Source organism: Haemaphysalis longicornis, unplaced genomic scaffold, assembly GCF_048455015.1.
Source record: "Haemaphysalis longicornis isolate Haplotype H1 unplaced genomic scaffold, Haemaphysalis longicornis Haplotype H1 scaffold_3, whole genome shotgun sequence".
Taxonomy (NCBI): Eukaryota; Metazoa; Arthropoda; class Arachnida; order Ixodida; family Ixodidae; genus Haemaphysalis; species Haemaphysalis longicornis.
The window spans coordinates 149,938,286-149,959,160 of NW_027526335.1; the positions used below are offsets into that span (position 1 = coordinate 149,938,286).

A 20,875-nucleotide genomic window follows, 5' to 3' on the forward strand; every position below is an offset into this window, starting at 1 on the left:
TAAATTCTTTTTCTGCAGTTGATGAAGTATTTAATTTCGCAAAAGTCAAGCATGTTTGAATTTTTATAAAGGAACACTGCAAATATCACTTCTGTATTGATTTGTTGTCTCATATTTACGTAATGTCTTGTTCTTCTTCAACAATGTTGACAAGTATGAACATTACACCGGACCAAGACGGGTAGATTTAGCTGTGACTATATAAGACTATTGCGCAGTCATTGTTTTGCTTTGGCCGGGTGGCTGAATCGAGTCACAGACAGACAGACGGACAGACATACAGACACACAGACATACAGACAGACCAAAATTTCTGGGTTTAAGTAGCCCAAGAAAGACTATCGTCTTTAAAAACTGTTTTAATTGCTTTTGTCGTTGCTTTTTATGGGCGCCATAGGGGTCCAGGTAAGGTTTTTACGGTGGTGCAGGCAAATAACCGTGTGACCATGTTTCTTAGGGGTTCTTCTTACAACAATATAGGTAAAGTGCTGCTGTATTTATCACCGGTCTTCAAACCACTTTAAGCTGCTTTTCCCCTGATCCTAATACGACGAAGCAAAAATGAGCCCTTTGCTTAGTTTGTTCGATGGGAAATTGTACAAACAACCATAAACCAACAGTCCATTTCAGCTGCATTTGACACAAGTCTATTTTAGCAACCGCTTGTGAAAGATAAATCCATGCTCACAAAACAAAATGTAAGCTTTGATGCAGGGTGTTATCAATGACCGAATTCTGAGTTGTGTCAGTCCATTTTGCGTCCGTGTCAAGACATGAAGTAGTTGCACTTGAGAGACCCTAAACCTGTACCAATGCACAGGAACTAACTTGCCCGCCTTGACTGTCTTGCATCTCGTGCGTGTCCTCTGCATGTTCTGCTCTCAGCCCATCAGAGCTCGCTCGATGTGAACTCTTTGAAACAGACATGAAATGAACAAAACTCGTTATACCGTCCCTGGTTTGAGCCAAAAAAGAAAAGGAGGGGGGATAACGATATTTGCGAAAGCCCAGAATAGACCATTATGTATTACGTTCTTGGACATTAAAGGAGCATATGACAACGTAAACAGAGAACTTCTGTGGAGAATGTTGCAACTCCAGGGATTAGACGACGAGGTAATACAGGTCCTTATAGCAATCTACAAAGACAATAGAGTGCACCTTACATGGGAAGGACAAAGGCGCCCAGCAGGTCAACACCCATCGGGGACTGAAACAGGGATGCCCTTTGAGCCCAATACTGTTTATGCTTTAAATGGCAGGGTTACAAAAGAAACTGTAAGATAGCCAAGTATTTCCCAGCCTAACCCATATGCTGCAGGGCGAAGTGGAACAACAGCGTATTCCGGGAAAGTTATACGCAGACGACATTGCTCTTTTAGCTGATAACCAGACCGATATGCAACAGCTAATAAATATTATCGGCTAGGAAGCCACCGACCTCGGGTCGGTGTTTTAGCGCTGAAAAATAGAAAATAATGGTTTTCAATGACGCTACCACTGACGCAATGTCTATCCAGAAAGGTGAATTGCCCAGACTGAAGGAATGTAAATATTTGGGAGTGTGGATAAACGAACGAGATAACTACTTAAGAACTCCCGAGGAGCAACTTAAGGAAAAGGGAAAGGGAAATCGAAACGCAGCTATAATGAAGCATAGAGCTCTGTGGCGGTATCACAAATATGAAGGTAGTAACAGGAATGTGGAAAGGAGTAATGGCTTCTGGTCTCAAATATGCGAATGCTGTACTCTGCTTAAAACCAAACGCTATATCAGTGAAGTGAACCAAAGAACGATAGGCCGTTTGGCCTTAGGCGCGCATGGAAAAAGAACTAACGAAGCAGTACAGAGAGATATAGGCTGGGCGTCGCTTGAAGTTCGAGAAGCACAGAGTAAAATGTGTTTTGAGATGAGGTTCAGAGCAATGAACCAACGAAAGTGGGCAGCTAATGTTTTTAGGTACCTAAACTTGAAAAGGGTAAACACGCAGTGGTTAAGGAAGGCTATAATGCTAACGATGAAATACGGAAACAACAGAGGAGAATCCAAAACAGCCAAGGTAACCAAAAAAGAGGCAAGGCAGATTGAAACAAATAAATGGAGAGGAAAAATGGACGCTAAAACGTCGTTAGAGATGTACAGGGCCGCGAAATTCTACATCAGAAATGAAACTTTCTACGATTCTTCCCAGGGCAGTGCTTTGCTTTTTGAGGCTAGAGCAAGTTGCTCGCGAACTAAGAGCTTTGTGGGGAAGTATTCACAAAATGGTAAGGTATGCGTGATCTGCGGAAAAGAAACAGTAACTATGCCGCACATAGTGTTAGAATGCAGAGGGTATCCATACAATTCTACATGCGGGAAATATTCTGCTTCCAGAAGCCCTAGGATTAATAGTAGCACAGACGAAGTTAACTTCAAGGCTGTCGAGGCGACGAAAAGAAGATTAGAATGCTGGTGGACGAAAAGCAGAGAGGGGAATATTGGTTAGGGCAGTTACCACCTGTAACAGAAAAAAGTATTTTCTGCCTAATAAGCTTTTTGTGCCTGCCCTACGCGGCGCTATTATTAAACGAAGAGTATAAAACATAAGTATATTAGTCTTTTTTAGTAAGATGACATTTCATCACTCCGCTACACAGGGGTAACCAATAGCAATCAATCAATCAATCAATCCATCAATCTATCTATCTATCTATCTATCTATCTATCTATCTATCTATCTATCTATCTATCTATCTATCTATCTATCTATCTATCTATCTATCTATCGAGGTCGCAGTAATGTATCATCATCATCATCATCATTTATTTACCCTTAAGGGCCCCTGACGGGGTTTATATAAGGGGGGGGGGTCGAACAATCATACACAAAGGCAATTTCAGACCAAGAACATAAAGTGGGATACAATACAAGAATTGGAATTACAGGGCAATAATAATAACAGAACTCGTTATACAACTCATAGCACGATTCAAAGTGGCATAAAAATGTGAAAAAACAACTGGCTACACACAGAAATTACGACGGTGCGGTTGTAAAATGAGTTTCGAGTAAGGTTTTAAACTTTAGAGTATTACGTTCATTGGCTATTGCATTTGGAAGCCGATTCCAATCCGCAATTGTTAACGGAAGAAAAGATTTGTTGAAAGCGTTAGTTGAACCTTTTAAATTTTGGACACTCAAAGAATTAAAGAGACGGCGCGAAGTTCGAATTGGTGGGAGAAGCAGGGAGCCATGTAAGTAAGCAAAATTGAAATACAGTTTGTGAAATAAACAAAGGCGTGCTATTTTTCGTCTAAGATCCAGGGAGTTGAGAGACAGTGATAATTTTATAGCAGTAACACTTGTGCGAAAATTGTATTTGGAGGTTATGAATCGAGCCGCGCGATTCTGAATGGCTTCAAGGGAGTCTATTAAATAAGATTGGTGTGGATTCCAAATTGGAGAAGCATATTCGAGTTTACTACGGACGTAGGTTTCGTAGGCGAGTTTACGAACTGAGGCCGGTGAGCAGGACAGGGACCTTTTGATGAAACCTAATGTTTTGGAGACATCGGCCGTAAGCTGTGCGATATGGTCAGTCCATGTTAGTTTGCTGTTGATGAGTACACCCAGGTATCGGTACGATTCTGCTAGAGTGAGATGGTTAGACTGCAGGGAATAAGTATAATTTATTGGGAATTGCACAATGTCTCCCTTGGTTAGATAAAAATTACATGTTTTCTTCTATTGTATTTCTTCTCTGTCCTTGCAAAAGGCTTCTTCTGCTGGTCTCGAAGCATGGAAGTACGGTTTCTTCTTCTCCGCCACAAAGATTGCAATGTTGGTGGGAGCCGTGCTGACTGAACGATTCGTAAGTACGCTGCTTGTAAATACAGAGAGACTCATTTCAAACGGCTTTTTAGAATAACTATGTAGGAAATGTAAATGTGCCTGAGTCGTCATAATTCACAATTTCATCCCCGCCCTTTGAAGATGGTGATCGGATCCCCACGGCGGTGCTATATAGCGGGGCAGGTTGGCTGTATACTATTCACTCTATCCCTTGGGTGAGTCCTGTGCCAGTTTTTTCCTACCACTTGTGCTTAGAGAGATTAGTGTGCGATGAAATTGAGTGCCATGTGCAAGTCACCTTTGGTCCTGTTTTCACAAACGGTACCTTTAAGGTTATATGTAGCATTAAAGGGCAATGGTGATCAGTAAGTCTATCCTGATGTTACATTACGGCAAAGGTGCCTTCGAAGTGCTGGGTACGTGGCAGTTGCGCCCATAGTGCAGCTTCGCTTATAGCGTGCCTCAGTCTACAGAATTTTACCTGTGTTGCGCCAGAGATACGTGAACCAAATTTCCCGGCTGCTTTTGTCGTTCGCAGATTACTGTACTGGTCACCAGGTGGTGACGCATTCCTGGCCATATCCCTGGTACTTGCCCTCATCGGTGGTTTTTTCTTGACACTGTACTTCGTGTCGTCGTATTCTGTTGTCACCGCAGCGTTCCCCGTCCATACCGGCATCATTATAGTAAGTCATGTGGCTTTCACACGGACGTAAACTGGCCTCTCTGACTTTTCCGATTTCTCTAATTGGAAATTGGCACAATGTCTCTGGGTTCAAATTGGCTCAACGACGGAGCCAATTTGAACCCAGACATTCCAAAGGCACTCTGCAACCGTTAATTCCTACAGAATTACTGTAATAGGGATTGAACTTGCATCAAATAAATGCATGCTAGAAAATAATTTTTGCTAGAACGACGGAAGCCCCATACAATAAATAAAGCTGCGTACAAATCTTCGCAGCGAAGTAAATTGGGGCTGGGTTCTTACACCGCAAGTTATAAAAACGTTTGACAAGAGACAGGTCAATTCGATAATGATCGTCACAATAACATAATAACAAAATATTACGTGAGTTGAGCTACAGAACGCGAAAACCACAGGCCAAAGTTGGTTTAATGTATCTTTAGTTCAAGCAGAGGAGCACTCAGACTGCCGAGTCTGCATACGTTTATGTAGCAGGCGAACCTGCGTTTTACAAAGCTACGGAAATGATGGTGAAACCTATTTTACTCTTTATAATAACTGAAAACAAACACCCCTCTGCATTATGATCCCGAAATCCAAGTTCACAGGGATCAATGATGGGGGTCATCACTCAGCGCCCGTGTACCAACACATCAGCAATATCAGCGCGAACGCTATTTAAAGATGACAGTTCAAAAGAAGTCCTCTTTTATTGAAAAGCGGCCTTTTTAAACTACCAGCTCTTGTTTAATTTCCTCTTCTCCCCATCACTTTCTTCCGTCGTGGCAAGTGATCCTCCTATTCAAGTAAAGGTTCTTCTACTACCATACTTATATCCGCTGACAGTCGGCTAACACTTCTGATAACTGCTCACTGCCCACACGGGCGCTAACGAACATGAAAGTAAGCAAGCGAAAGCGAAGTCTTACTTGACTCCTACATGCACATTAAAAAACAGGAATAGAACATTTTTCTATTCTATATTGTATATATTCTATATTCTATATATTCTTTAGAAAAAAATAGAATAGAATATGCAGTAAACTGCACAGTACTCATTCAACTACTGTTGTCCTGAGAACATTATCGCTGAATGAACGAGCGCGACATCTGAGCCTCCGTGGTAAGATAAAGTCGCTTTCTTCGATGCTGTGGTTCGAACTCAAGGACGTTGTTATTCTTACAGGCGACGATGGAGTTCATGTGGGGTTCTGGAAACATGCTGGGGTCTGTCCTCGGCGGAATACTTATTGACGTAAGTTCTGAACGTTGTTTTCAGGCTTAGCCTGATCAACTGGGTTTTGCCCTTGGTTAGATTGTTTATTCCTCCTCCCACTTGATGGTGATTGCTGTCGCTTCCATGGCTTTTTATAGGCATGGGAGCACCCCCTGCCTTTCTTTGTGATGGCAGCACTGTCGTCATTTTCTCTACCATGGACAGTTCGGTCGAAGAAAATATCTGCTAGTCCCGTACAAGGCAAGTCAAAAAACGACAGCCGTTCTTGCAGAGCCCATAGTGTGTGCGTACTTTTTTTTTGGGTAAAAATTGCAGTTGGTTTTACAGTTGCATCATCATCCCTCCATAAGTGACCCACGTGGTTACGAAGCGTTCATTTTCATTCGGGGAACCATAGCTGAAGCCCTGCTTAAGCGAGCAAGCACTTTACTTACAAAAAGGCAGGATTTCCGATTTCTGGTTGTGCCAGAACTAAACATTCACGACTGAGGAACACCTTCTACACAAAACGTTCAGGCATTCACTGTTGCGAGGCGCTTCACCCAGAAACATTGGATTCTTTGTATGCATTTATGTTAACAGAAAAACCACTGAAACTTTACGCATTGCCTGCACGGCAACAAAGCTAGTGTAAGGAAGAATAGGTTAAGAAAAACAACGCAGCAAGGTAAAATGAACCTTTGGTAAGGAGTCTGGTTAGTCTGGTTCAGCGTCTGCTCCCGATTTCGTACGTTTGCACCGCATTCCCTAAAAACCGCTGTTCAGAAGGCTTCGATAATCTCACGCTCGCGCTCGTGGTTTTGTTTCTTGCTTGCCTCCTTGTGTAGTAGGGTGTGGCTTTACTGCGCATGCGAAAGCGAAGGAAATTTGTATTTACCCAGGGGAGTCCGTTTCCAATAAATCCAGTGTAGTGCAGTGTAGTCCAGGTCTGTATTCTCTCCATGTGTAGTGTCTTAACACTTTTCACTGGTTGTCTAGTATTAGCTTGACCGTCATGCTTACTGCTGCTTCAGTGACACACACACGGTATACGCATTATGTGACACATGTATATTTACCACGCGGCTCCGGCACAGCGTCACCAATTGCCTCAGAGCTAAGCTGGTTGCACACGGGCACGCCGGTGTTGCTACGACGCACGAGGCAATGGTTCCACCCCAGACCACCCCTCGCGTGATCATCAAGCGGACCGGGACGCCATGGGCCGCGCTTGCGCAGCATGGCTTTTTAGGAGCCACGCAAAACTGCTCAACCTCGGCCAGTGTAGCTCACGCTACAAAAACCTTTTCATCTCTTAGAACATTTCTCATCCATGCCAGAACTAACTGTCCCTATTCATTCCCATTTGCCCATCTTTTTTTCATTTTTAACCCACGCAATAAAAAAGCACACTGACGAAAACTTGTCAACCTTCTGCAATTTTTCTGGGCAGTGTCGGAGTCCTTACGGTCCGTATTTCTCTGCTCATTCCAGCGACCGAGCACACTGATGTTGCTGATCCTCCACATAAACGAATGAGCTTGTACAAGCTATTCATAGACCCGGTGTTCTTGATTGATATGGGTACAGTGATGCTGTGCTGGGTGATAATGGGATTTAACGAGCCGACACTTGAGCCCCATCTTCAACAGGTACCAAAATGTTACTCAATGAGTAGAGAAATGAAGCTGATGTACTTTCAATGCGTTTACCGTTTTACCAAATTGATTTTTTGTTTCTTCCAGTTCGGGATCAACACAACCCAGCTAGGAGTCATCTTCATGGTACAATTTGCGAGCTACACCATTACGTGCCCTGTGCTGGGTATACTCTGCCATTTCAAGGTGAAGGAGTTTTCAAATTCCTCGTATTAACGAGGTGTCACCAAACCTTTACCAGTATAAACTGTTTCTTCGAAGCCTCTGCGTACCTCTACGATTATTTTGAAACTTTTAATTACGTTGTGTCACCTTATGGCCCATTACGTGTCAATTAAGGACAGTGAAGCAATATGGTTGAAGCATTGTGTACTGTGGATGTGTCAAAGTAACAAACACAAAGCACGAGAGGGCCCATCGTTTTCTAATGCCTTACCGCGAAGGTAGTTTAAAAAGCAAGCCGGCATTTTTTGCAGTTTTTTTCCGATACCAATCTGTATCTGGCTTGTGGCTACTGTTCTGTTTCAACTAACAAATAGAAATTGGTCGGGCCGTGGAAATAAGTTGTTTCTTCCCATTTTTTTTGCATACTTGTTGCCACTTCTCATAATATAATAAATAGGCTGAGCTTTCCAACCAAACCAGACTAAATGAATAATTTCGCATACCTTTCTCGGTGGTATAGCAATGCAGAATATCACCTTCACAAAGCAATTAGGCCTAGAATTCATCTCCGTCTATTGTTGCTCAATGGTAATCATTCTTTGTCAGGGAAAGTTATTGCTCGTTCTTACCTCACAGGCATGCACAGATGAGATTAAGAAATATGCAATTCGACCAGTGGGAGCTGTACGTGTGGTGCGAAAATATATATATATATATATATATATATATATATATAAGGTTAAATAGTAAGAAGGGGTGGAATAATACACATAACTTTAAATCGACGTTTCGTCCTTTACTCTTGATAAAGGGGATGGTCCCCTTCCGAAACGTCAATGTAAAGTTGTGTTTCCGAAGTAAACGTGTTATGATTTTTATTCCGCCCCTTATTGTCAGCTCTTCCCTTTTGTTGCGCTTCGATAGCAGTTGCCCGTTATCACGTATTCCTTTGCCTCCACCCCGTTGTCAAATTAAACAGCGTACACAGCAGGCGCGTCACAAATGGGAGGAGCTTTGAGTCGGTTTTCACTGTCTTGCATGCGTAATCATGCCAACGGCAATTAAACTTCGCAGTTCGATATCTCGGAGTACGGCTGCGATAGAACAATTCTGTCAAATGAAACAGCGTGGAAACACGATTGCGCCCAACTTTTCAATACAAACATGCCGGGTAACTACAGCCACTGAAAAGTTCCCTATTAAATTTTAGTTAACTAAGCCACCGACATCAATAAAAACCACCTCATTCTGTGTCCCCCTGGGCGCATAACCTCACTGTAGGGGTGGTCTCTACGTAAATAGAAGCGCGTAATTAAGAAAATCTGTCGACGTAACTTTGATCACCCGGTATATGCGCGTATGTATGTATTTTAGCTATTCTTTCACTAACGGCGACTATTACGACGTATTGTCAATCCCACTCGTAACACGAGTAAAGAAACCCAGATGGCCTTAGAAACCCGGAGTTCTACTCAAAATTTGTTTCTCAATATAACCATTAACTAATTAGAACGTCATAAGCCACAGGTCACACTCAATCTGTAATATTTGATGATAAAGTTCAACCTGTGCTGCTATTGCCGTTAAACACGTGTACAGCAGAGGAACAAAACATATCCATTCAACAGTGCCGCTTAATTCTGCGCAGCTTCCATCGCTCCGCTCACTTCTGTCTTCGCTTCTTGAATGGAATAAAACGGAGTGCGTCAAGGTAGTCTAGAGTGACACTCCAGCACGTTGGAGTGCACCTAGAGTTTAAAAGTACCAAATGTGTTGAAATTAAACGAACTTTTGCTCCACGCAGAAGCGAACACAACCACATTCCCGGACATGCATATCAATTGCATGTATACGAGAGCCGATATGTGGGTACTAGATTCAAAACTACATTCCCCTATTCTGATTTCAGATGGATGCGTTCTGCGCTTTCGTTTGCCAATGCATTGCAGTATTTGCCTACCTCATACTTGGGCCGGCTCCTTTTATTCCAAGTGAAACGTAAGTCAACAGAAGTAACGACTACTGGGCTAGTTTTTATGGTGACATATTGATAAAGCAGCTCGACAGAACAGAAGACCGAAATAGTAAAACGCACAGGACGAGCGCCTGTCCGAGGCGTTCGTTCGGCCTGTGCATTTTTAAGAGCGAAGCTCTTTTGCAAATCGTAATTTTTCGTGACCGCAGTTACAAATACCAATAAATTGCCGAGTGCGCACATGTGAGCGCGGGTTCGCGGCGACCGCCCGGCAGTTATAAACAAAAAAATGCATTGCACTTATGAGTGCGTACCTCGCGACGACCGCCCGGCCGTTAACAAAACCAAAAAAATGCATAGCGCTCATGTGTGCGTGTCTCGCGACGACCGCCCGGCAGTTAACAAAACACAACAAATGCATAGTGCTCGTGTGTGCGTGCCTGGCGACCACCGTCCGGCAGTTAACAAAACACAGTAAAATGCATAGCCATCGTGTGTGCGTGCCTCGCGACGTCTGGTGGCTGTTAACAAGCCAAAACATCCATAGCGCTCGTGTGTGCGTGCCTCGAGACGACCGCCCGGTAGTTAATTAAAACTAAAAAATACATAGCGGTCGTGTGTGCATGCCTCGCGACGATTGGTGGCACTTCACAAAACGAAAAAAGTCACAGCGCTAGTGTGTGCGTGTCTCACGGCAACCGCCCGGCAGTTGCAAAACTAAAAAATTCGTAGCGCTCGTGTGTGCGTGCCTCGCGATGACCGCCGGGCAGTTAAAAAAACCAAAACAATGCACACCGCTCGGGTGTGCGTGCCTCACTACAACCGCCCCGCAGTTAACAAAACAAAAAAATGCATAGCGCTCGTGTGTGCATGTCTCGTGACAACTGGGCGGAAGTTAACAAAACCAAAAAACGCATAGCGGTCGTGTGTGCGAGCCTCGCGACGACCACCCGGCAGTTAACAAAACCAAAAAATGCATGGCGCTCATGCGTGCGTGCCTCGCGACGACCCCCCTACAGTTATCAAAGCCAAAAAACTGCATAACGCTCGTATGTATGTGCCTCGAAACTACTGCACGGTAGTTAACAAAACAGAAAAATGCATAGCGCTCGTGTGTGCGTGTCTCGCGACGACCGCCAAGAGTCCCCTGCGCATGTTTGTCAAGCGAAGTATATTCACGTAGGAAGATTGGCCAAGATTGCAGTGACCACCCGGAAGTTTAAAAAGCCAAGAAAATTCCGAGAGCTCCAGTATGCGGGCCTCAGGGTAACCACCCCGCATCATCGGCGCACGCGTGCAAGCCAAGCATACGCACTTGGGAGATGTCCGTGATAGGCAAAAAAAAGGTCCAGTGTTTATCGTTAGAGTGCAAACACGTGCTCTGAATGAGAAACGCAGGAAAGTGCGTACGCCTTTTCAAGTTGATGTCCTATGATTGTCACTTCCGGAAAAATGCAGGAAGCTCATACTTATACCAACAATGATGAAGTAAACAGCATAGAAGAAGCAAATCGGCTGCAATCGTGCTCATGAACTGTGGTGATTGTCTTTAAGGTAGCGTAAAGCTTCGCTAGCTTCAAGTCTTACGCGTTAGTGCTAGGTTCCTTCATGTTTTCTTCTTTGGCTTGCGTTAATCGGGCTTCACCTTCGAAATGCAAGTGAACAGTTTTCGAATGTAAATTTATCTGTTTATTCCAACAGAATATTTTATTTGGCGATGACACGTACTTTTGTTGATGTCTCTATTTGACACGTCGAAAAGTAGGCACCTTTAACAAAGCATATTAGACTGATTTAGTAATAAACACCGAAGTCCCTCAGCAGCACTTGGCGTCTGTCTACCTGAAATGGGGAAAACGGTTTCAGTGCGAACGTCCTATAGCAAGCATTGATTGTATGGAGGATCATTTACGTTCCGATTATTTTGCATCCATCTTGTACGCCGGAGAGATTACGCATCAACCTCCGATATAACCTAAAATAAATTGCTACCTTTGAAACTTATATCTACTTTTTTGTTTGTCGCGTAAATAATGCTAACGCAAGGATTGCTTTTATATCTCACACTCTTGGCGAGCATGCGTCCGAGTTCCGCAGATTTTTACAGGCTCCTCCGCTCAGTCCTAAATTTGTCAGAATCTGCACAAGGATTTGTCAGATTTTTTGTGCAAGCCCTCTCGCAGGCGTCAATGTGGCGATGAGTTGAACTTTGGAATGACAGAATATATCGCAATTAAACAAAGGTGGAGCGAACTGAGACCCCTTCGCCTGGACCCGCACAGCAGGTAGGCTTGCACAGACGCAAGGACGCTTTCAACACAAAATTGAGGTAGTAAACTTAATTTACATGCATACGAACAGTACTCGCGTTGATGCAAATTTCCAGTAAAGAGAACTAGCATGCCTAGTGACGACGCAAAGTTGAAGTGGAGGTGTATTTAATAGTACGCGCTCATAAAAGTAACCCTGTTTTGTTAGGAACCTGCAGTTTGATTTTCTTGACGGAAAAGCTGCTAATGCAACCTCATCAGGCATCTTGAGCGCTCGTCAACGCCGCTAAAAACAAAAAATTCGAAGTCCCCAGATCCACCACCCTCTCTTGCTATCCAAAGGGACATGATCGTACCACAGGAAGTTAATAATCATCATACTACTATATCCCTATACCAGATCGTGAGGAATAAGGTCTTGATTGATTGTAGGGTTTAACGCGCCTATGCAACGCAGGCGATGAGGCCCGCTGTAGTGGAGGGCTCCGGATTAATTTTGACCACTTGGGGATCTTCACCATGCGCCGAAATCTCGTACACATGGGCGTTTTTGCTTTTCGCCTCCATCAGAAGAGCGGCCGCCGCGGCCGGGTATCCAACCCGCAACCGCGTGCTCAGCAGCGCAAGAGGAATCACGTCTTAACTAACAATAAGTCCCAATTCCTTTTTCCCGAATTTGTATGTCTCACACACTCCCTCACACTTAAAAAAGTATTCTGAGTCCGAAGTGTATTCCCACTAGCAAGGTGGTGCTTGTATTGCCAGCGACGCCGGCATACGTTATTTTTTGTTCCAACCAGTAAGGGCAAATGAATAAATTGTAGTCTTCTTTAATTAATTATGGCAATGAACACTGAAACAGTCGACGGGAAGGGGGACAGAGATACCAAAAAATGTGGCCGACCCTTCTTTTATAGGAATCGGTAAAACACGAAATTGAAATGTGCCTTCACAGGAGCATTTGAATGTTTATTTTGCTTCGATATGAACTTGCACATCGCTATTTATATTTCGTCGGTATGGCACCGTTAGGCGCATCGACATTAGACACTGAATTACACGTGCCTGAGCATTGCGTAAATCCGATTGAAACCCCAGGTGCTCGCAAACCGAGCGAATGAAACCAAGCGGGTTGTCAGCGAATTGTTTGGTGAATTCACAGATGCTACAGCCAAAGAAGCATGATTTGCAGGTCGGCAGCAGTCTGGTGTGTGCGCGATTGGAGAGAGACGTCCTGCTGCCCGGTCGGTTAGGCAAAGGTGCGACGACATTGGTCCTGCTTCGTGGAGTGTACGCCAGACGCTTGCGTTGTGACAAGCTCAGCTTGTGGAACGCGACGGCGGCGTTCCAGAAGCTGAGCGGCGTTCCACATTTATAGGCGGTGGACGGGTAAACACAACAGCTTCCGCAGCTACACGCTCACTTATCAAAGCGCCAACTATCGGTGATCATTAGCGCCATGACGCAGAAATTCGCTTCATTTCTAGACGCCAGCACCGTCCCAATGGGCAAGATAGAGGGACGGACTTAAGGCGTGTTGGTACAGCTTCCCAGTCATGACTACATGGCTGTCTCCTAATGGCTTTTCCGTCGTAAGATAAGGCCACTAATCCATGTAGTCACGCCCGGGAAGCTGCACTGACTGCATCTTGTCATCGTGCGACAAGGCTAGCACCACGCCTTTTGGAGATGAGAGTACTGCACTGTCGTCTGACATAACAGATAATTTTGGCTTAGTAGACTTGGGGGAATGCTTAGAAGGCGAATGTGATGTGAAATTTATGGATTTTCAGGGAATTAGCCACGCCAGACTGGATAGGCTGTATGTAACAATCGAGTTATCTCGAAATGCGAAGGGTACACCGTAAAACCCATATCCTTTTCTGACCACTGCTTGGTTGTATGCAATCTAGGTTTTAAAAAACGGACCAACCCCTTTAAAGGGACACTGAAGTGATATGTAAACATTGCGGGATTACTAGCGCAAATTGTAGTCCGGAGTCCCCAGGCCATGTTTCGACCACTCTAGGCGCGTTTACGCGATTTTATTTAGTAGAAAAACTAATTCGAAAATGCTGTCCTCCTCTTTTTACGCTCGCCCATTTTCTGTGGAGTTTTCGTGTGACGTCAGGAGGGGATGAGCTGGCAATTCGCTGCGCCACGGCTGCGCTACTGCACGGCTCCCCGGCCGACACAATCAGTCGGCCGAGCGTTTCGTCCGCCGGCCGCCGGCGGGTCGTCGCAATCAAGGAGGTTAAAAAAAATTGCTTGGTCGCTTAGTTGAAATGAAGCCAGGACACGTTTGTGAATGGAAGAATGTTCCTTTCTTTACTTGGTTTGTTTGTACACTGTATCTAGCTCCAAGTCAAGGTCGCTTCACACAAGCGCTGCACAAGCGCACATGCGACGCTTCGCTGACTGGTACGCCAGTAGGAAAATATAAGGCCTCTTGAAGGCGGGAGAAGAGTCAGCGAAGTCAATATAGGTACTAAGGAAATAAAATCAACTGATATTTTTACCGTACACCGTAAAACTAGGGCGCGGGAAGCACTTTTTTGCGCTGGGCGAACAAGCACAGCGGTCAGCAGCACGACTACGCATCTGCGAACGCTTTTCCGTCTACGAAATGTAATTGCTAGACGTGAGCTACTGTGGAAACTCGGGCGACGCTTACTGCACGATCGCAGTACAACAAATAGTCACCTAAGCTGCTTGAAATGCCAAAACTAAATTAAAGTGTAAACCAGTTGTGCAATATATACCCTATGTTAGGAAGGCCTGCGGATCCGGCTTCGTGGCCGAGTGGGCTGAGGCGTTATGTAGTTCACCGCAAATGTTTTGCAAGTCACGAGTTCGAAACCCCGCGGGTACGTGCTTTTTTTTTGTAAGTTAACTTTTATGTTTTCCGCCGATGTTTTCTATATTGCGTTCACCTTTTTTGGGCCGCAACGTTCATGTCTACACGAACTAGTTCACAAAACACGCGCAGGCTGGCACTGGCGCGCTAGCGAGTTCTCGTTGGCGTGCTGTTGCCATAAGCACCGACTGCTTGCAGGCAGTGGGCACAGGCCAGAATGAACAGACCCTTGGCCTGGTGCGAACGCGCTCTTTACGATACAGGCATGAGGGAGACAAGCTCCAAATATGGGGGAAAAGCGCGTGACATTTGGGCGTCTGCGGGTACGCGGAGGGCGTTCATGCACTGCGTAGGTCTCGGCTAGTGAATGCTACGACTACAAGCCGTCCTGGGAGTCTTATCTTGTGCATTTAACAGCCGACAACATGGCAGAAGCGCGGTACGATGATTACTGAGATATTGAGAATGCCCATCCAACAACGCCAATGGTTATGGTTTACAGAACCGAAACCGAAACCGAAACTTGTGTGATTGCTAACCTTGGGCATCGTCCAATCATGGCGCCCCTCCTCCCAACGTCACAACCTTAGTTGGTGCGGCCGCCGCTAACCGCGCATGGTAGTTTTTCTTCTTTCGCGCTTTGTAAAATAATTACCGATTTGTCAACCGGATAAACGATGAAAAGTGTGCTAATTTGAGCCAGTCTACGCAGTGCAAGCAAAAACGGGAGCTTGACAAATTCACTTCAGTGTCCCTTTAGGTGGGAGCTATGGAAGTTAAACGAAAAAGTTGCTTCTAGACGGAGACTTTGTGGAACCATGAATTGTAAAATACGGAAAATAGAGGGGGGGTAAAATCTGCGAACAGTGTAAGGAGTGTAAACAGGACGTGAAACTGAGGGCCATAGAGAGGTCCACTGTCATTGAATACGAACAAAAAAGAATTGAAAAAACGCTAAGATTTAACCTAGAGAAACTAACCCGCGAAGAGTGCAAAGCGCATGGGGTGTTCAAAGAAGATATTACAAAAATTAAGCAGAAACTTGTGCTGGATGACGAACGCTATCGGGGAGCTCTCGTGCGTGCGAAAGTGGACCAGTTTGCGTCCGGAGAGACGCCTAATAAGCGTGCGATTGGTTTAGAGCGGGCGAACGCGCGACGCAACGAGCTAAGACAGGTAGGGTTTGAGTGAAAAGTTACGGACGATAAGCATGAAATCGCGCGGGCGTTTTTCGTCTACTACAAAGGATTATTTGCATTTAGCAGGGTTGATTTGGAGGCCTTTAAAACAGAGCTCTTGGGCACGATGCCGAGAATCGATTAAGACAGTAAAGAAAAGTTAGAGCAGCCCATAACACCCGCAGAAGTTGAAAGTGCCATCGACAATCTAAAATCAGAAAGTCGCCAGGACTTGATGGGTTAAGCGCGGCTTTTTAGGGGGCGTTTATTGCTGAGCTTCCACCACTCTTGGCAGTACCTTTTATAAGGCTCTGGAACGTAAGGAATTGCCGCTATTTTACGCACAGGCACACAGGATACTAATACCTAGAACAGACAACGCAGATAAGCTGAAACACGTAACAGCATATCGCCCAATCTCTTTGACAAATGTAATTTATATGATCTTTATGGAGGTGCTTTCCCCGCGATTAGAAACAGTCATCACTCAACTTCTAGGAACCCATCAGACGTGTGGCATAAAGGGGCGCACGATTTTTTCCAACACGCGTAAGGGAAGGTGTGTCGTATAGTTCATACCACAAGCTAGGTGCAGCACTATGGAGGCTACATAATTGTCAACAATGCGCCCACTGAGGGCGCCTAACTCGCCGTGAAGGGGGTTCTGAAAGGACATTCCCTTCTCCCCTGTCGGCAAGTGGAACCGCAAGGATCCGACACCTTTTGTCGCTTCCTTCGCAGTGAGTTAGGCGCCTTAAGGGGATGGGCTCTTCACAACAAAGTTGCCTCTCCACTGTGCTGCACCTAGCTGGTGGAATGCACTATAGAATGCTGCGACGCTGCCCGAGCTCGCGTAGCTGTTCTCCAGCTCGACCTGGAGAAAGCCCTTGACTGTGTCTCCCATGAATTCTTGTTACTTATTTTAGACTATGTGAATGTAGGGATAGTCATGAAAGAGGGTGTGGCTCAGGATTAACGGAAGTGCACCAGGAGAATAATTGTTAACAACGCTCTGGGGGCCTCCATTAGCGTGGAATGGTCGGTACGCCAGGGCTTCCCTCTAAGCCCACTTTTATTTTGTCTGTATATTGAAACGTTGGGTTTAAAGACGAAAAGGAACACATTCGTGGTTTTCGGCTGTGTCAGGCGGAAGTGAAACGTCTCCCATATGCTGATGACATTGCTGTATTTTGCATTACGAAGGAGGGTGTTCAAACAACCCTAGACAGCGTCAAAAGTTTTGGGGTAATTACGGGAAGTGGGGTAAACTGGCAGAAGTGCTTGGGTTTCTGGTAGGAGGACTGGCCATCGACACCAGACTATTTCGCCAACATGACTTGGGAAACCAGCCCCGTTAAGTACTTTGTATACGCCACTTGAATGCTACAGGCACCCGCCGCGGTGGCTCCGTGGCTAAGGCGTTGCGCTGCTCAGCTCAAGGTCGCGGGTTCGATTCCCGGCCGCAGCGGCCGTTTTTATGATGGAGGCGAAAACCAAAACGCCCGTGTGTACGAGACTTCGGCACACGTTAAAGAACGCCAGGTGGTCAAAATTAATCCGGAGCCCTCCAATACGGCACGCACCATCGTCCGCGTTGCGTCGGCGCGTTAAACCCGCAATCAATCAATCAGCTATAGGGACAGCGAACTGTACTGGCGCGTCCAAACGCAGGACATACGGGAAAAGAGGAAAATTGGAAAGGGGCCTTTCTGTCAATGTTTGCGAAAGCGACGGTATGTAACTTATTTTTTGTTGCCGAGCTGTGGTGTGTTATGCAAGTATTACTTAGCTCACGTGTGAATGTGCAAAGAATGCACCGAGCATTCGAAGTGTTTATCTCGTCTTACACTTGGGAAAGGCGTTGCAGGGATAGCCTGTTTCAGCGGGTCCAGGAGGGCGGTCTTGGATTGGTCGATCTGTTTGTCCGCAAGTTGGTGAGCAGGTTCTTTCTGCGAGATACGAGCAATCCATTTTTGCCGACTGTTTGCAAAGTGCGGCTGTCTGAAGCGTTGCCGGAATTTGTTGTATCATGTGTGCAAATTTAGGGGTGGATTTTGGGTTATTGTAAAGAGGTTGTGATATCAGTAAGGTTTTTATCAACCCGTTTTTTTATGCAAAACTTGCGTACAGTGTCGCGGAAAAAATGTACAAGGATGTGTGTGGAAATCTGCTCTCTGTTCCGTGCTACAGAGCACTGTACAGTGGAGGGCCAGGGCAAGATGTACTCAAGAGAGTGAAAAAGATGCCGGTGCCGTCGCGGGTCAAGTCTTTTGTCTTTAAACTTCATTCAGGGACACTTACGGTGAAAACATGGTTAGAAGAAAAGGGATTACAGTCACTACGGTGTACAGAGTGCACAATTTGGAAACAACCAGAGAACATAGAACACCTTTTCATACACTGTTGGAAGTTGGTGAACTTTTGGGATGTGATGCAAACAACACTACACAAAGACTTTCCACTTAAATCACACTGTATCCGGTATCTACGCACAGTCAATGAGGAAGGGGTCCCCTACGGCTTAGTGATGCTTTTCGACCTCCATAGCACCTGGCTCCACGGCGACGCGGATTACTGTGGGAGAGCGTTACACAATTTGTTTGGGGACAAAAAACACGACAGCCATTTCCCGAGTGATTGGATTTTTTTGAAACTGATTGCTTTTAAGTAATGAACCAATGACAAAGCCAAGTCGGAGTCACGACTGGCTGCTTTTAGTGTGTGTCTGTATGTGGTCTGTCGAATGACTTGGTTATGTCGAATACCTGCAATAAAGAAAAAAACTACATGGCTCAGTTGGCAGAGTGTTTGCCACCTCCCTTTGCGGCCAGGGTGATCGTGGGCTCGAAAACTAGCGCCGCCGCACCACTAGAACTTTTTCTGGTGATGTCATTTCCGTGACGGACATGAAGTCGGTGAGGTTTGTGTACCCAGGCATAAAACACTTTCGTGTTAAAATAAGTTGAAGCTTTGCGCGCCAGCCTCTATATTGGTCCACGTAACGTGGTCAGTATAAAGGTCTTAGTCTTTTTTGTACATGGCATACTCCTGCAGCACAAGCACGCTACCAAAAAGTTCTCAACTTCTCTAGTATTCCGCGGCGCGTCATTGGCCAGCAACAATGATTGGGCCGATGTAAGCGCATAAGACCTTAGGACAAAGAAAAGAACTTTTTTGCTGCTTGAGTGTCATTGTTACTCACTATATTGTCCATCAGCAGCAGCGCATGCAGAGTGTTGTTGAGGGCTAGGTTCATTTCAGCTTCCCAAAGAAACTAGTATCTTTCTGTTAAAGCGCAGAAATAAATTATAAAATAATGAAAGACGGTAAGGAAGGCCGGAAATCATGTTTCGCAACAATAATACCTTTTTGAGAATTGTTTACTACTTTTTTTGTGTCACTACCTTTAGGACTCTGTGGATGGTGTACCTGTCACAAGTGTTCACAGGAGTCGGCATGGCGGGACAATTCATATGCGGTTACTGCCACGCTCTGAAGCACGCAGTGTAAGTAAGCCTATATAATATTTAGTCAGACAAACAGCACAAACAAAAATTCCACAAACAAGTACGCTTTAGGCATTATTCAGTGTTGGTGTTCTTGATATTATATTCGATGTGGCATAAACTTAAGCACGAATAACAAGGTTACATAAAACAACGCAGTTTAACCTATTGCAACTGAGTGGTATAGGCGGAAAAGTGCAAAGAAAAACGAGTATACCTTTGAACGTTGAATAAACTTTTGTCAGTTTAGGCCATGCGTTGAGCTACGCCAGTTTAATATGTGTACATTTTGTGTAGCATTGACTGGCAGGTCTTTGCAGCCTGGCTATCCCTATCAGAATGAATGTTTCTATTATCGTTTCTGGAATTTCATATTACGCCACGCTGCCTAAAATATCGTCTTTTTGATCCAATGACACTATAAACTGCATAAATGTCTTTTTAAGTAGGTAAAACCTACACACAAACTCCATAGAAATGCATCAAAACCCTACAGAAATTCGCCCACCAAGCTATCTGTAAGAACTCTGGCCAATTTTCGTGGAAATTTGGAAGTGGGAATGGAATTTGGCGCGGCGAATGCACTGGGAACATGTGGTTCACGGACTTTGCTTTCTTCACCGTACAGGTGTCGCTGGATTATGCACCTAGGGCCTTATCATCGTTTCCCACCGCCGAGCCGTTTTACCAAGATAAGTCACGACAGCGAAATGGCTTCGACGTCACCGTCATCGAAGGGACGCAGCTGCATTCTCGGCCCGAATGCGTCACGTTAGTCGTAACCAACGCTATAAGAACTACACTGTACCTCAGCATCGACAGTGGGCGCGGCAAAAGCACTGGGGACATGTGGCTCCTGGCCTTTCGTTTCTTCATCGTACAGGCGTCGCTGAAATTCTACAGCTGGGGACTTATCATCGACTCCCACCGCCGAGCCGTTGTATAAAGGCAACTCACGAGAGCGAAATGGCTTCGACGTCACCATTATCGAAAAGGCGCTGCTGCATTCCGTTCCGGATGCGTTACGTCAAGTCGCCACCAACGCAATAAGAACTGCGCCGTTCCTCAGCATCGACAGTGGACGCAGCGAAAGCACTGGGAACATGTGGCTCACTACCTTTCGTTTCTTCATAATACAGGCGTTGCTGAATTATACAGCTGGGGCCTTATCATCGATTCCAACCACCGAGTCGTTCTGTCAAACAACTCACGACAGCAAAATGGTTTCGACGTCACCGTCATCGAAGAGGCACCGCTGCATTCCCGGTACTCAAGGATTACGTCAAGTTGCAACCCACGCGATAAGAACTAGACCGTTCCTCAGCATCGACAGTTGGCGCGGTGAAAGCATTGGGAAAATGTGGCTCACGACCTTTCGTTTCTTCACCGTACAGGCGTTGCTGAATTCTAAGCTGGGTCCTTGTCATCGATTCCCACCACAGAGCCGTTTTATCTAAACAACTCACGACAGCAAAATGGCTTCGACGTTACCGCCATCGAAGAGATGCCGGTGCGTTCCCGGTCCA

General features: G+C 45.4%; 1 protein-coding gene across 1 annotated transcript in view; it reads left to right on the forward strand.

The window, feature by feature from the left end:
* Window positions 1–20,875, forward strand: part of LOC144175116 (MFS-type transporter SLC18B1-like) — a 51,292-nt gene that overhangs the window by 16,764 nt on the left and 13,653 nt on the right. The window contains exons 3-11 of the mRNA XM_077704196.1: window positions 3,760–3,855; window positions 3,978–4,051; window positions 4,375–4,522; window positions 5,711–5,779; window positions 5,899–6,001; window positions 7,235–7,392; window positions 7,486–7,584; window positions 9,473–9,561; window positions 19,254–19,349. Coding sequence (XP_077560322.1) covers window positions 3,760–3,855; window positions 3,978–4,051; window positions 4,375–4,522; window positions 5,711–5,779; window positions 5,899–6,001; window positions 7,235–7,392; window positions 7,486–7,584; window positions 9,473–9,561; window positions 19,254–19,349 — 932 coding nt within the window. The remainder of the gene's footprint in view (window positions 1–3,759; window positions 3,856–3,977; window positions 4,052–4,374; window positions 4,523–5,710; window positions 5,780–5,898; window positions 6,002–7,234; window positions 7,393–7,485; window positions 7,585–9,472; window positions 9,562–19,253; window positions 19,350–20,875) is intronic.